Source organism: Cryptotermes secundus, unplaced genomic scaffold (assembly GCF_002891405.2).
Source record: "Cryptotermes secundus unplaced genomic scaffold, Csec_1.0 scaffold1084, whole genome shotgun sequence".
NCBI lineage: Eukaryota > Metazoa > Arthropoda > Insecta > Blattodea > Kalotermitidae > Cryptotermes > Cryptotermes secundus.
The window spans coordinates 295,319-307,789 of record NW_019724603.1 but is presented as its reverse complement, the minus strand read 5'-3'; the positions used below and the strand labels follow the sequence as shown (position 1 = coordinate 307,789).

General features: G+C 38.9%; 1 protein-coding gene across 1 annotated transcript in view; it reads left to right on the top strand.

Moving 5' to 3' along the window:
• LOC111862521 overlaps positions 1-12,471 on the top strand; it is a 118,354-nt gene that overhangs the window by 46,095 nt on the left and 59,788 nt on the right. Inside the window, exons 8-12 of the mRNA XM_023847992.2 lie at positions 2,850-3,085; positions 5,828-5,944; positions 7,306-7,653; positions 9,705-9,876; positions 12,130-12,264. Of these exons, the coding sequence (XP_023703760.1) occupies positions 2,850-3,085; positions 5,828-5,944; positions 7,306-7,653; positions 9,705-9,876; positions 12,130-12,264 (1,008 nt within the window). The remainder of the gene's footprint in view (positions 1-2,849; positions 3,086-5,827; positions 5,945-7,305; positions 7,654-9,704; positions 9,877-12,129; positions 12,265-12,471) is intronic.

The following is a 12,471-nucleotide window of genomic DNA, read 5'->3' as shown; positions in this document are numbered from 1 at the left end:
TTCGATTTCTGAGGAGATGATGCCAGTTCCGCAGCAACACGTGCTTGTGTGTCAGCAGTTCGGACAGTTCTCGGCTGACCAGGATGCTTGGGATTCAAAGCACTGGCAGTTTCATCAAAGTGCTTGTTTATTTGGACGTTTGTGTCCCTGTGGACTGCTGGCGGTCCAAACTCTCTCAACATCCTGTGCTGGACTTCTGATACATTGTTAGTAACTGAGAAAAGGCGCACACATTTTACACGCTACTCGATAGACAACCGTCTACCGGCCATGACGTTTCCTCGATTCGCACTAAGTAGGCAGAGTATTGACCTCGTTCACAGCATACCGTATGATGCTGCCATCTATCGACAACAAAAGGTACTTTCCCATTATCCCGTGTGTTGTTGGATTGGTTAGTTATTAATGATCAAAAACTGCCTAATTGAGTCTGGCCCACCCTGTAGTCTTGGTCTTTCCAACTGCAGTCTTTGCCTTTTAGGAATATAACTCCTAGAATTGGCGAAGGTATAGGCTATTCTTAAAGAAAGCTAAAAGTTCTGTTATATTTGCAACAAGTAGACACAAGTTTTCTAGCTGGATTGTGAAGACAGTCTTAAACCTAACAATTAATGAGCCTGCAGTGTCTTCTGTGTAGTGAAAAATATAAGCTGTGGGGGGGGGGCATCTGGTTTTTGTCATAAGAACAATGCAAAATTAGTTTTTTAAATAAGAATTGAAGTCTATCAGTACAGTTTAAGTGATACATATATGAAAACATGCAGTACATTAAATTCATATTGGAATTTTCTTTATAAGCATGTAACAGAATATTCTGTTGAGACTGTTGTGTTTATTGCCAGTAGGTTATGCTTTCTTAAGTAACATTTACTGTTTTATGTTTTTATTTTAATTACTGTGACAGTTCCATGTGCATGTCTGTAATTGATTATTATTTTTATACATAGCTGGATATTCAGCATTTGTTGAACACAGAAATGGCTTGCAGGGTTTGCAAACATACTTATATCTGCCTGTAGAAGGACTATGGATATCATTCATGTTGGCCATCATAGAAAGTATATAAAATATTCAGTGTAATTCAGAACGATTTAAGAAATATTATATTTAATCATCCTGTTACACTCTACATAATGTATGACACAAACTCCATCCTAAGTGCAACAATTTATTGTAGTTCTTTTGTCTTCCTTTCTTCTACACTACATGTTTCGGCCGCAAATGGCCATCATCAGGTGTATATTCTCACGTAGCTGTTACAGTGCACGTAGTTTAAAATTTAAAACCACCAGCTTTCTTAATTGTTCATTTCTCCATTGTTAATAGGTCCCGATATATCAGAATCCCCTTGCTGATATTTGTCAGATATGTATAAAATCTTTGTTAATTTACATACATCAATTTGACTTTTGAATTTTGGTATTTTTAAAATCTTCAATTTAAATTTTTATACATTTTATACATATCTGACAAATATTAGCAAGGGGATTCTGATATATCAGGACCTATTAACAATGGAGAAATGAACAATTAAGAAAGCTGGTGTTTTTAAATTTTAAACTACGTGCAGTGTAACAGCTACGTGAGAGTATACAGCTGATGATGACCATTTACAGCTGAAACATGTAGTGTAGAAAAAAAAGAAGATTTAAGAAATGTTTGTCCCCTGTGAATGATACCAGATGGGAGCAGTAAGTCTGTCACTGTGCTGCAGTGATATTTCTGAAAAGAAAATCAATTAATTACAGAAATTTAACTGAAGAAACTGGGCAGGACTTGGGAATTTTAGTAAATTTTTGTAATATATGAAAGGCTAAACTAGCAGAATACTGTCTGGAGTTTCAGTTCTGTTACAAATCCTTAATTCTAACACTCACATGAACAGGATCACACATCCATAAAAGTACCTTTTTATCTGTTCTGTGACATTTTGAGGATTATTATGTAAGAGTGGTTTGCTTATTGAGCCATCTTGAACACAGAATTAACCTTTCAACACAGCTATCTTGAAAGGAATTGAATTATGTGACTGTCACTTTCGAAAGCCTGTCAGTAATTGTGTATGAAATGTCAGAAATCTTGTGTCTTAATGTGTTAACCCTTTAAAGCACAGTGGTTGCCATATGTAAATATCTGCTTTAATGTTAAAATAGCTTTGTATTTAACCCACACAATGTATTTATATGTTTCATATGATTCTCAGAGTGAACAGCAATTGTTTCTATAAACTGGATCTTTATAATGTGATGCAGTGTGTTTTCCGTGAGGTAGGGACTGAATTTTTGTATAATATTGAGAAGAGATTTGTGCTTCAAAGGGTTAAGCACAGTGAATATTTTTACTGAATTATGCACAAGTTATCATTGTAAAATGAACAGATTTTAAAAGATATAATATGATGTGAGAACCAGTTAAGTGTTTTTACATATATTTTGGTGACATCTGTTCGGTTGATTGGTAACGCAGTAAATTTCACAATAGGTCACATGAGCAAAACTTCAAGCCTTATTAATAGTTATTTTGCAATGCAATATTTTCATTTTAATTTCTGTTATTGGTTAAATTTGATAAAGAATATTTTATAAGAAGATGTTAGTGGTAACTTTATTTCTGGTGATTAAATTGAATATTTCTTGTTAAAATAAAACAAATTGTCTGACTATAATACACATTTTGTTCGGAACCAGTATTTGTTCTTCCTCCTCAGCAGGTTACATTGTTGTGTAATATAGCTGTCAGAATTTGTGAAGATATATTACAGAGCTTAACAATGGGATTTGTTAAGCTTTCCTTAAGCATTTAAATGTATTTATAATTTGTAGTATGATATAAAATAAACTCTTTTCCAGATGTAGTGACGATCAGCAGCAGTAGTGATGATGATGACTGCATTCTGCTGTCAGAACCATCTAGTGGTGATGAAGGGGATCCTGTTGATGATCCTACAAATTCTGGAATGCATACAAATGATCTGTACAACATTCCTGATGAGCAGGGACGTGTATTAGTCAACGTTGGCCATCCTGCTGAAGAACCTGAAATCTTCCTTGCGCCACAGATAGCCAGGATTATCAAACCTCATCAGGTAAGTTCACATGAACTTCATTAACATGTTTGAAGTACTTTTATTTAATATTGTGACATGTTGCGCTATGCAGGACACCCCTCCCCCTGACAGTGATGACGTAACACCATCAGAGCGCTGTCGTTACTAGGGTAACAGGCAAGTCAACACTCCTTCCCCTATCCCGCCAGTGGTGACATGACCAAGGGATGCCGCGGTTGCTATGCGGCCGTAAACAACTCCCGACAGCGTTGCTAGGCTATCGGCAAACACGGCGTCAGACAACAGTGGTGCCTATTACGTAACTGTTTTCTGTGTTGTCCGTAACGGGGCTAAATAAGGAACAGTGAAGACTATTCAAGTCAGTTACGAGTTAGCCAGGGGGTCAGCCAACCAGTCAGTTGTAGTCTAACATTCGCAGGCCAGGTAGTTGTGAAATTGTGAATTGTGTGATTGTAAGAGCGAGTGTGAAATAAAATTCGCTATATCCGATATGGCGTGAAGTTATGTGTCGCGTTATACACTCAACACGTGACAATATTTATTGTATTCAGGGTTTTTAACCTTTCCAGAACCAATCCCAAAGTATTCAGGTGCATCCAAGTTCCTTTGATGGGTCAAGTCTAAATATAATCATATCTCTAACTTGTCCACTGTATAAGTCTGAATATGCCCACATCTAGTGTGTCAGCTGGACCTACCTGAATATACAGATGTCCCAGGAAGAAAAGTTAATATTCTGGGAGGTCATAGTATCATCCAGTCTAAGCAAAAAAGTGTATACGTACACATGTCCTATTCTGAAAAGTTTCCTAGATAGATCTATTTCACTCTACAGTACACTGTACACTTTAGAGACAAGGTAATGTTGTCCGTGTACTTCATTAAGCACCATGCCATGAAGATGTAAGGGGAGTGGAGGTATAGCTTCATCATTCATGACTTGGTGCTGGGTGGAGTTGAGTGGTCAGTTTCATACCCAGGCCATGTATCCCTGGGAAAGAGTCCCTGGCACCCATTGGATAGAAGGCTGAGTGGGCCCCGGAGCCAGTGTGGATACTGTGGAGTAGAGAAAGTCCCTTGCCCCTGCTGGGAGTCAAACCCTGGCAGTCCAGCCCATCACTGTAGCAACTGGGCTCCTGTTCTGAGGATGTGAACTACATTGAACTAATTGACAGTTTGCTTATACCTTTGGGGTTTACCATCTGAGAAGTAGTTATTTGTTTTATAATTGTTACTAAAATGTATATGGGAATATGTCATACCTTGAGGAGGCAGCCTTATGCATAAGTGGTTGTGTTTGTTCAACAGGATCGGTTTTGGTTTCCATTCTATGCTGAAACTAGAATCTAGTAACTTTCTAATTATGACGTAATGATCGACATATGTTACTCAGTGATGATGACACACCTCTAGGGAGGTGTTAGACGTAGTATAACTTGAAACAGTAAGGTAAAAATAAAAAGGTAAAGCTGTCCCTATAACAGTCCGTGAAGGCCAGTAGGGTTGTGAGACATCAAGACTCCCACATTTTTTCTAGACATTCGGCTCATAGATAGCAATAAGGTTATCAGCCTTATGCGCTGGCCCCCCTTTACCCCCCAAGAAGATTTATGGCACTAATTTATGTTAGAGGCTGAGTTGACCACAGTGCCTTAGTGCGGCTGGTAGGATAAGGTAAATTGGAAAAATGCACCTCATTGGGACTCGAACCTGTGACGTTCGTCTTATAGCATATTGTCTCACCCAACTATTCTGCTGCATGCCCCCATAACTCGAAACAGTATACAAAGTATCAGTTGATTACACAGATCAGAAAGAATTTTGTGCTGTGAGTAGGTTGTGGTTTGCAGGTTACATTACCATTCACTTTGAATTATTTTATTGACGCCCAGGAAATCACTTTCAAATTTCCGTGGTTTAGACACAGTATTCCAGAGCGCAGTTGTTAACACATCAACTGCTGTACCACCATGCTGGAATTTGACCTGCTGGACTAGCCATTTGTCCAGAATATGGATTTTCATATTATAAATGTGAAATGCGTGAGAATGAGTGAAAAACTGCCTACAGTTGAGGCATGTTTCAACTCTTTCAAGCTTCAACAGTCTGCACTTAAAATGTCTCTGCATTTGAGTCACAACTATAGAAGAAAATGACATTTATGTTCACATTGATGACACCCCATTACCTAATGTGGTCAGTATTGGCACATGATAAATCTGAGCCTATCAGGTGATGGGACTGGTAATGAAAGCGTTGTTATGTCTGTGGTTGCCCCTTTTTGTGCATGTTTTCAGAGGTTTGGCATTGCATATGTATTCGTGAATAGATTAGTATTATATTTGAGCATCCTTTTGCATTGTGGCGTCATTTTTAGATCGTTAAGTATACCGTCTATAATGCAAAATAACCTTATATAAAAGGCACTAAAATATATTTAATACACTAAAAGTGCTTGTTAAATAGTTTAAAATGTCATTAAACTTACACATTCATTCCTTGTTGCAACAAATGTTTTGGTCTGATGATGGTTCATATGTGGCCGAAACCGAAACATGTTGCAACAAGGAATGAATGTGTAAGTTTAATGACATTTTAAACTATTTAACAAGCACTTTTAGTGTATTAAATATGTTTTAGTGTCTTTTATATAAGGTTATTGTTGCATTACAGACAGTATACTTATGATCTAAAAATTGAATATTGTAGATTAGTTTAATGGTGTATATAATTAATTTTGAGAATTCATTTTTATTCCAGATTGGTGGTGTCCGGTTTCTGTTTGACAATGTGGTGGAATCCCTGTCGAGGTTTAACACTTCGACAGGATTTGGTTGCATCCTGGCACACTCAATGGGACTTGGCAAGACATTACAGGTGACATGGAACGTGACTGAATTTTGTTCATGCTTCTCACGAACATAATTGATAACATACAGTGTCATTTGAAGTACATTTTGCAAGTTTAGTTAACAGTGGTTCGTGAAATGTTGTCAGAAAATCAAAAATATTTATATCTCATAGACATTTTGTTGTTTTCGTTTTATGTGAGCAAGAGTTTCATTTATTTAAGTTGCTGTGGCCATACTGAACTTAATACTTTTCACTCTGAGCAACTCTGCTACTGTCTTGCCTCCCAGCCTGCCATTTTACACAGTTTGTATGCAAAATTTAAAATAAAATTTGGTTTAGATATTGATTTGCTTGTGTTTACTAATAAACCTTCAGCATTAAGCATGTGAAATTTTGTATGGAGTAGAAAAGAAATATATGTGCACAGATTGTATGTTATAAAGTAAAGTAAGTAAAAGTAAGTAAAGGTACCCCTGCAACAGGCCATGGAGGCACATAGGGTTGTTTGATGTTGAGGTTCCCAAATTTTCTAGACAGTCGGCTCATAGATGGCAGCAAGGTTGTCAGCCCTATGCACCGGCCACTCTTTACCCCCAACAATACTCCAAGAATATTCCTGGTACTCATTTCTGTTAGAGGCTGAGTTGACCCCAGGGCCATAGCGCAGCTGGAAGGATCAAGTCAATTGAAAAAATCCATTGACCTCATCAGGACTTGAACCCTCGACCTTCCTGCTTGTAGCATAGTGCCTCATCCAACTCTGCTACCACGTGCCCCCATTGTATGAAATATTGTTCATAACTGTACAGTTACAAATATGGTGAGGGCATGAAACTTTGATATAGCTGGCAGATTTAGTAGTGTAAAGGTATCTGTACTTAAATAGTAAGTTTTTGTGAAAATAAAATAAAAAATATAATAGAGAACAAGACAATCTTGGGATTCACAGGAACAGACCCTAGCAGACCAACACTGCAAACAGTAATAGATCTGTAGAACTAGATATCTCTGCAGTAAGAAAATATTCTTATGTGATTTGCATGGGACACATCTGTATTACTAGATTTATGGCCCTCATGTATCATCCAGTTTTCTAAAGTAGAACATTTTTGGAACAGTGTGCTCGGATCCTCAGGTGAGGGGTACCTAAGGGCAGAAACCAATCATGTTCCCTAAACATTGTGATCAGTTTTAGATTATTGGACCACAGACTGAATTCATCTAAATGTAATACACGATCATCGGAACCCTTTGGAATTGATCATCATGCCTTGATTAAATGTGTGATATCATTAGAACATGAGATATCATGTCTTATGCCTACAATAATATGATTTCTATGGCACCTGAAAACAGTTTTAGATTAAAATGTTTTACTTCCCTAGGTGGTGTCCTTCTGTGATGTGTTCCTACGCCACACCAGCGCCAGAACAGTTCTTTGTATTATGCCAATCAATACCCTGCAGAACTGGCTGGCAGAGTTCAACATGTGGCTGCCTGCTCCCGCCAAAGACAGTAGCAGTGCAAACAGCAGCAGTAACACTGTCGGAAGCAATAATAGCAACAGCAGTAGCGATAACATCGGCAGCACCACAGAACAGCAGCAATCCATTCTTACTGACTCATCAAGTGATATTGCTGTGGAAACTAACAGTACTCCAGAAAGCAGGCCTCGAAACTTTGCCCTTCATGTCCTTAATGATTCGCATAAGTCCATGGCAGCACGCTCAAAAGTGAGTATAAGTATGTTGCTTTATACACAATAGCAAACATAATAACTGATAGAGATGGTTTTATCATGCGTCCTTAACACACTCTTGTCATGTGTATGGACCCTATGATGTGGCCATTTTTTGCATACTTCTTAATAAAAATAATAGTTGTCAATGATATTTTAACACTTCCCTCCCAGATGTTGGCAAAACTATCAAAATATATAGTGTTAACAGTGTGTAATACAAAGACAGTCATCAGCATGATGTTTGTTCAGAAATGAAAGAGAAATGCAGAAGATATACCTGTTTTTGTCCCATTGATTCTCAGAGTAAGGCTTCATAGAGGGAAAGATAATCCTGGTAATCAATGAAACTGGCAGAAATATATTAAAAAGTTTAGAGAAATAAGTACATGTGTCTCGTTGAGTTACACACTCCAGAGATCACTGTAATTACAGCACACAGTGGATGTTCCCCTTCATTTGCGGTTCCCGAACTTACCCCGGTCTCAGCTACCAGCTTCATCTCACAACTGCAACTCTCAACTGACTCAACCAACTGAACTGCTAGTCCTCGTTATATAGCCCCGGCACAAACCACACAGAAAACGTCTCTTCCATTATTGTGTGTACTCTCATTGCCGGGGAAACAGCATGTCCACAGAGCTGCTGCCTAGAAACAACTGCTGTACTGTCGCTAGTTCACATAGCTGTTACTTGGCAGTGGGTCTGTATGTCACAGTGTATGAACATTAAGTTCTTGGGCTTTCATTTGGGTCTCATGGGAAAAATCAGAAATCTTATAAATCAAATCGTAATGCTTGCCACTGTGTCATATGTATAATATTTGTGTTTGTGCAGTGAGAGGTGATCATTGGTTTTAATAGGAGCAATATGTAGCAGCAGAAGGTACATTTGAGTTGCTATGGCAGTGTACACCTTTGGCAAAGGAAGTTCGTAGCATACTTTCAGATTGCAGTATTGCTTAGTGGATATATTAATATCAAGTGTAGTATCTTAATGTAACATAAATATAGCTCCCCTTCTAGAAATTTGGAAGTTCATAGCTGATATGCAAAACATGCTGCATGTGCATGGAAAGTGTTTTCCTTACATAATTTGTGTACCAGATTCAGTTTCTTGTTGAAAGTTGCAAGTTTGAATGGGCTTAATGCTTGTATACAGTATTCAGAGTTTGAAACAAATCTTTCTGTGAGATTTCAAAGGAAATTTCCTGTATGGATTTTAAATCAGGACATAGATGAGTTGTACAACTGCTACTGCTACTTAGCCAGCTGGTTCAAGCAGTGTCAGCTTTGTCTTGTATATGGGGAGTGTTTGGCTCAGTTCTTGGCTAGGACATCAGGTGACCTGAGCTATACTGACTGAGGATTCCCCTCCCCCAGTATATACAGGAAATGTCAGCATAGTACCTCAAATTAGGCTGTGACCACTTTTTTTTTTCATATGCTTTCCAATACATTATTCACTTTTGACCATTCATTACAGTGTAGTCTCAGTCACTGACAGTGCCATTAAATAAATCAAAGAGCCAGGTTAGCACAGTCAGTATAGCGACTGGCTATGGACTGGATGGGCGAGGGGTCAGAGTTCAAGTCCTGGTGCGGACAAGAATTTTCACTTCTCCATGTTGTCCAGACCAGCTCTGGGGTCCGCCCAGCCTCCTATCCAGTGGGTACAAGGTGTAAAGTGGCTGGGGTTTGAAGCTGACCATTCACCTCCACCTAGTGCCAAGGTCAACAAAACGTGGATCTATACATCCACTCCTCCATACGCCTTCAAGGTGTAGTGCTTCATTAATGAAGCACAGTGACAACTTTACTTTTATAAATAAACAAATCTGCTGCTAGTTAAGAAGGTGGTGACGTGTCGAGAGTTGCGCAACTGCAGCTTTTAGTCAAGTCAGTTTAGTTAGTGCTTCATTAATGAAGCACAGTGACAACTTTACTTTTATAAATAAACAAATCTGCTGCTAGTTAAGAAAGTGATGACATGTCGAGAGTTGCGCAACTGCAGCTTTTAGTTCACCTTTCGAATTTTCTTTTTCAGGTAATTCAGGAATGGTCTAAAGGAGGTGGAGTGCTCCTAATTGGATACGAACTGTACAGACAGCTGAGCTTGAAACGCCCCAACAAAGCCAATAGCAAGAAAAGAAGGAGAAAACATCAGGATGAAGTGGTAGATGTTGATGCAGATGAGAAGAACAAGGCTCTCCTTGACGGTTGGTTGCAGTAGATGTGATAGGAATTTACTTATGACATGTGGCAGATGTGAAGATTAAATTCTTCTCGGAAGTGACATCATGTAGTGTGGAAGAGAAGTACTGACATTTTGGAGGAATGTGGTGCCACCATCTTCAGAGTAGAAAGGGGGGGGGAAGAGGGGAGTTAAGATGAGTCAGCAGGTTTCTTCTTCTGTCGGACTGTATAGCATCACATCTCTCAAATTAGTAATCTTCAATAATTCAGCTGTGAAGATGTGGCAGTACTGTATTTCTAGACCGTTTTTCTTATTGTATAAGATTCTGTTTTGTTCTTGTATTTGTCTGGCACACAGACACCTCCGAGTAAATTTTAACCAGGCAGTGCCATAGCTCAGGCGGTTAGTCACCAGTGCAGTGGCCCGAGTTCGATCCTGGGTCAGATCATGTGGGGTCTGTAGTGGACATAATGGCACTGGTGCAAGTTTTCTGTGAGTGCTTTAGTTTCCCCTACAAATTCTGATTTCATCAACTGCTGCACACTCATCGTCATCATCCAGGGCTGATACAGTATGCCAAATAGTGGCCAACATACCAAGTGGACTCAGCCTCACCCCACCCAACTTAAAAAATGAAGCATTTGACTAATTTCCATTAAACTTTGCAGGAATGTCACTCTGCTAGGGGTGCTTCCCAGTTTGCTAGTGTACTGACTGCGAAAACTGCTGAGGTGTGAACACAGTAATGCTGTTTAGTATGGGGTTCTGAAATTTTGTGTGGTAATAGATCTTCAGAAAATACAAGTTTTTCTCTTACAACCATATGGAATCTAAGTTTGATAATAACCTAATGAAGGGTTTGAACTAGATAGCATTTTGAGTATCATGAACATACCTACTTACAGATTATATGAAGCAGCATAAATATGTTAAAAATTATGACATAGTAATGCCATGAGGTGAATAGTTCTTTAAATAGGCCGTAAGCAGTTCCTTCTCAGTGATTTCATGTTCATCAGAGGTGATCATGACCCATGCAGATGATACAGTATCATTGAGCACCCTATGATTTATCCATCAGAAGTGACAGATTACATAACCAGAGCTTGTATGTGCGCAACCTGTGTACAGAAATGAATCACAAAATTGTATAAGTATGTGTATGAATTATTAATCTATAAGCAGTAGTACAAGGGAGTCAGTAAATAGGTCACAAATGGATATAAAATGTAAAACATGTGATATTCGAACCAACATTGATACATTTGTCCCATCGCTTTACCGGTGTGTCAAAACCTGCAGCATGCAAGTCTTTTGACTGCTGTCTCAGCCACTTCTGCACCTCCATTTCATCATCTGCGACTTTCAAACTTCTGAGAGAATTTTTTGACTCAGTTGTGAACCATTTTACACCACAGACACTTCTCACATTAAACAGGAAACATTTCTTTATGAATATCCTTTGCATTGAGTCCTTCTGCCCATATAAAATGCACAAAACAATGCTTTTCTGCAGTAGTACACCCCTCAAGCATGATTGCCATTTTGACTACTGAAACCAGCCTCTGACTGTGCACATGTGCATCTGCCACCAAGAGTGTCATGAAACTGGACTGTGCTGCTACCTACTGATAAACACAGAAAACCTATTTCATCCATTACAGCTGTTTCACTTTGATTTGTGACCTGTTTACTGACTCTCGCTCATATTATTTTGGACATTTGCCATGATCTTGCGTCATTTTAGACACAGCATTTCAGAAACTGGATGTTTCTTTGTGGGATTGAGGTTGTCATAGCATGGCTATGGAGGGTACATTCTTCTGCGTTGTAATGCTGTGTAATTCAGAGGGAGCCTGACATTGTGGTGGACCATATCACCCCCATCAGAGTCAAAGCCAAAGAAACTGAGCTTGCCCCCCCCCCACATTTCCACTGGTTTCTTGCTTGGCTTATTCCTTGACCATGAAGATGGAGGCAATATTCCACTCAAACAGACTCCCTCCAAACTGTATGGCAGTACAGTCCACAAAACTACTCTATGCTGATCTTTTTATATTATCAGGTGTATAGAAGGGAAGGTTTCTACTCAGTTGGGCCAGTTAGAGATGTCGATTTATACTAATTTCATATATTATGTGTATGTATATATAGTTCCTGCTACCCTTGCCATTTTGACTGTATCTACAGAAGGAAGGTAGACCTCTTGTGTTCATCCTGTAGTGTCTTGTTAACATGAAATATGTCCTTGAATGTATTTGAAATGTCTTTACAGAGATGCATTCTGCCCTGGTTAAGCCAGGACCTGACCTCGTTATCTGTGATGAAGGTCACCGTATCAAGAACAGTCACGCATCTATTTCACAGGCACTGAAACAGATACGGAGCAAGAGACGTGTCGTATTAACAGGTAATACATCTGAACACTGCTGAGACATCTCGTTTTGTAGTTTAACACCTGTAAGGAGAAGGGTACAACAGAAATTAACACATAATTATGTGGTTCAGGATGTTTTTTGCTATCTGTACTGCCTGTAACCAGACAATAAAAATCATTGGCATTGCAGGGAACTAAACTGGAACTCCCATTTAAGATTCCTTGTGGGAAACAGCGGAT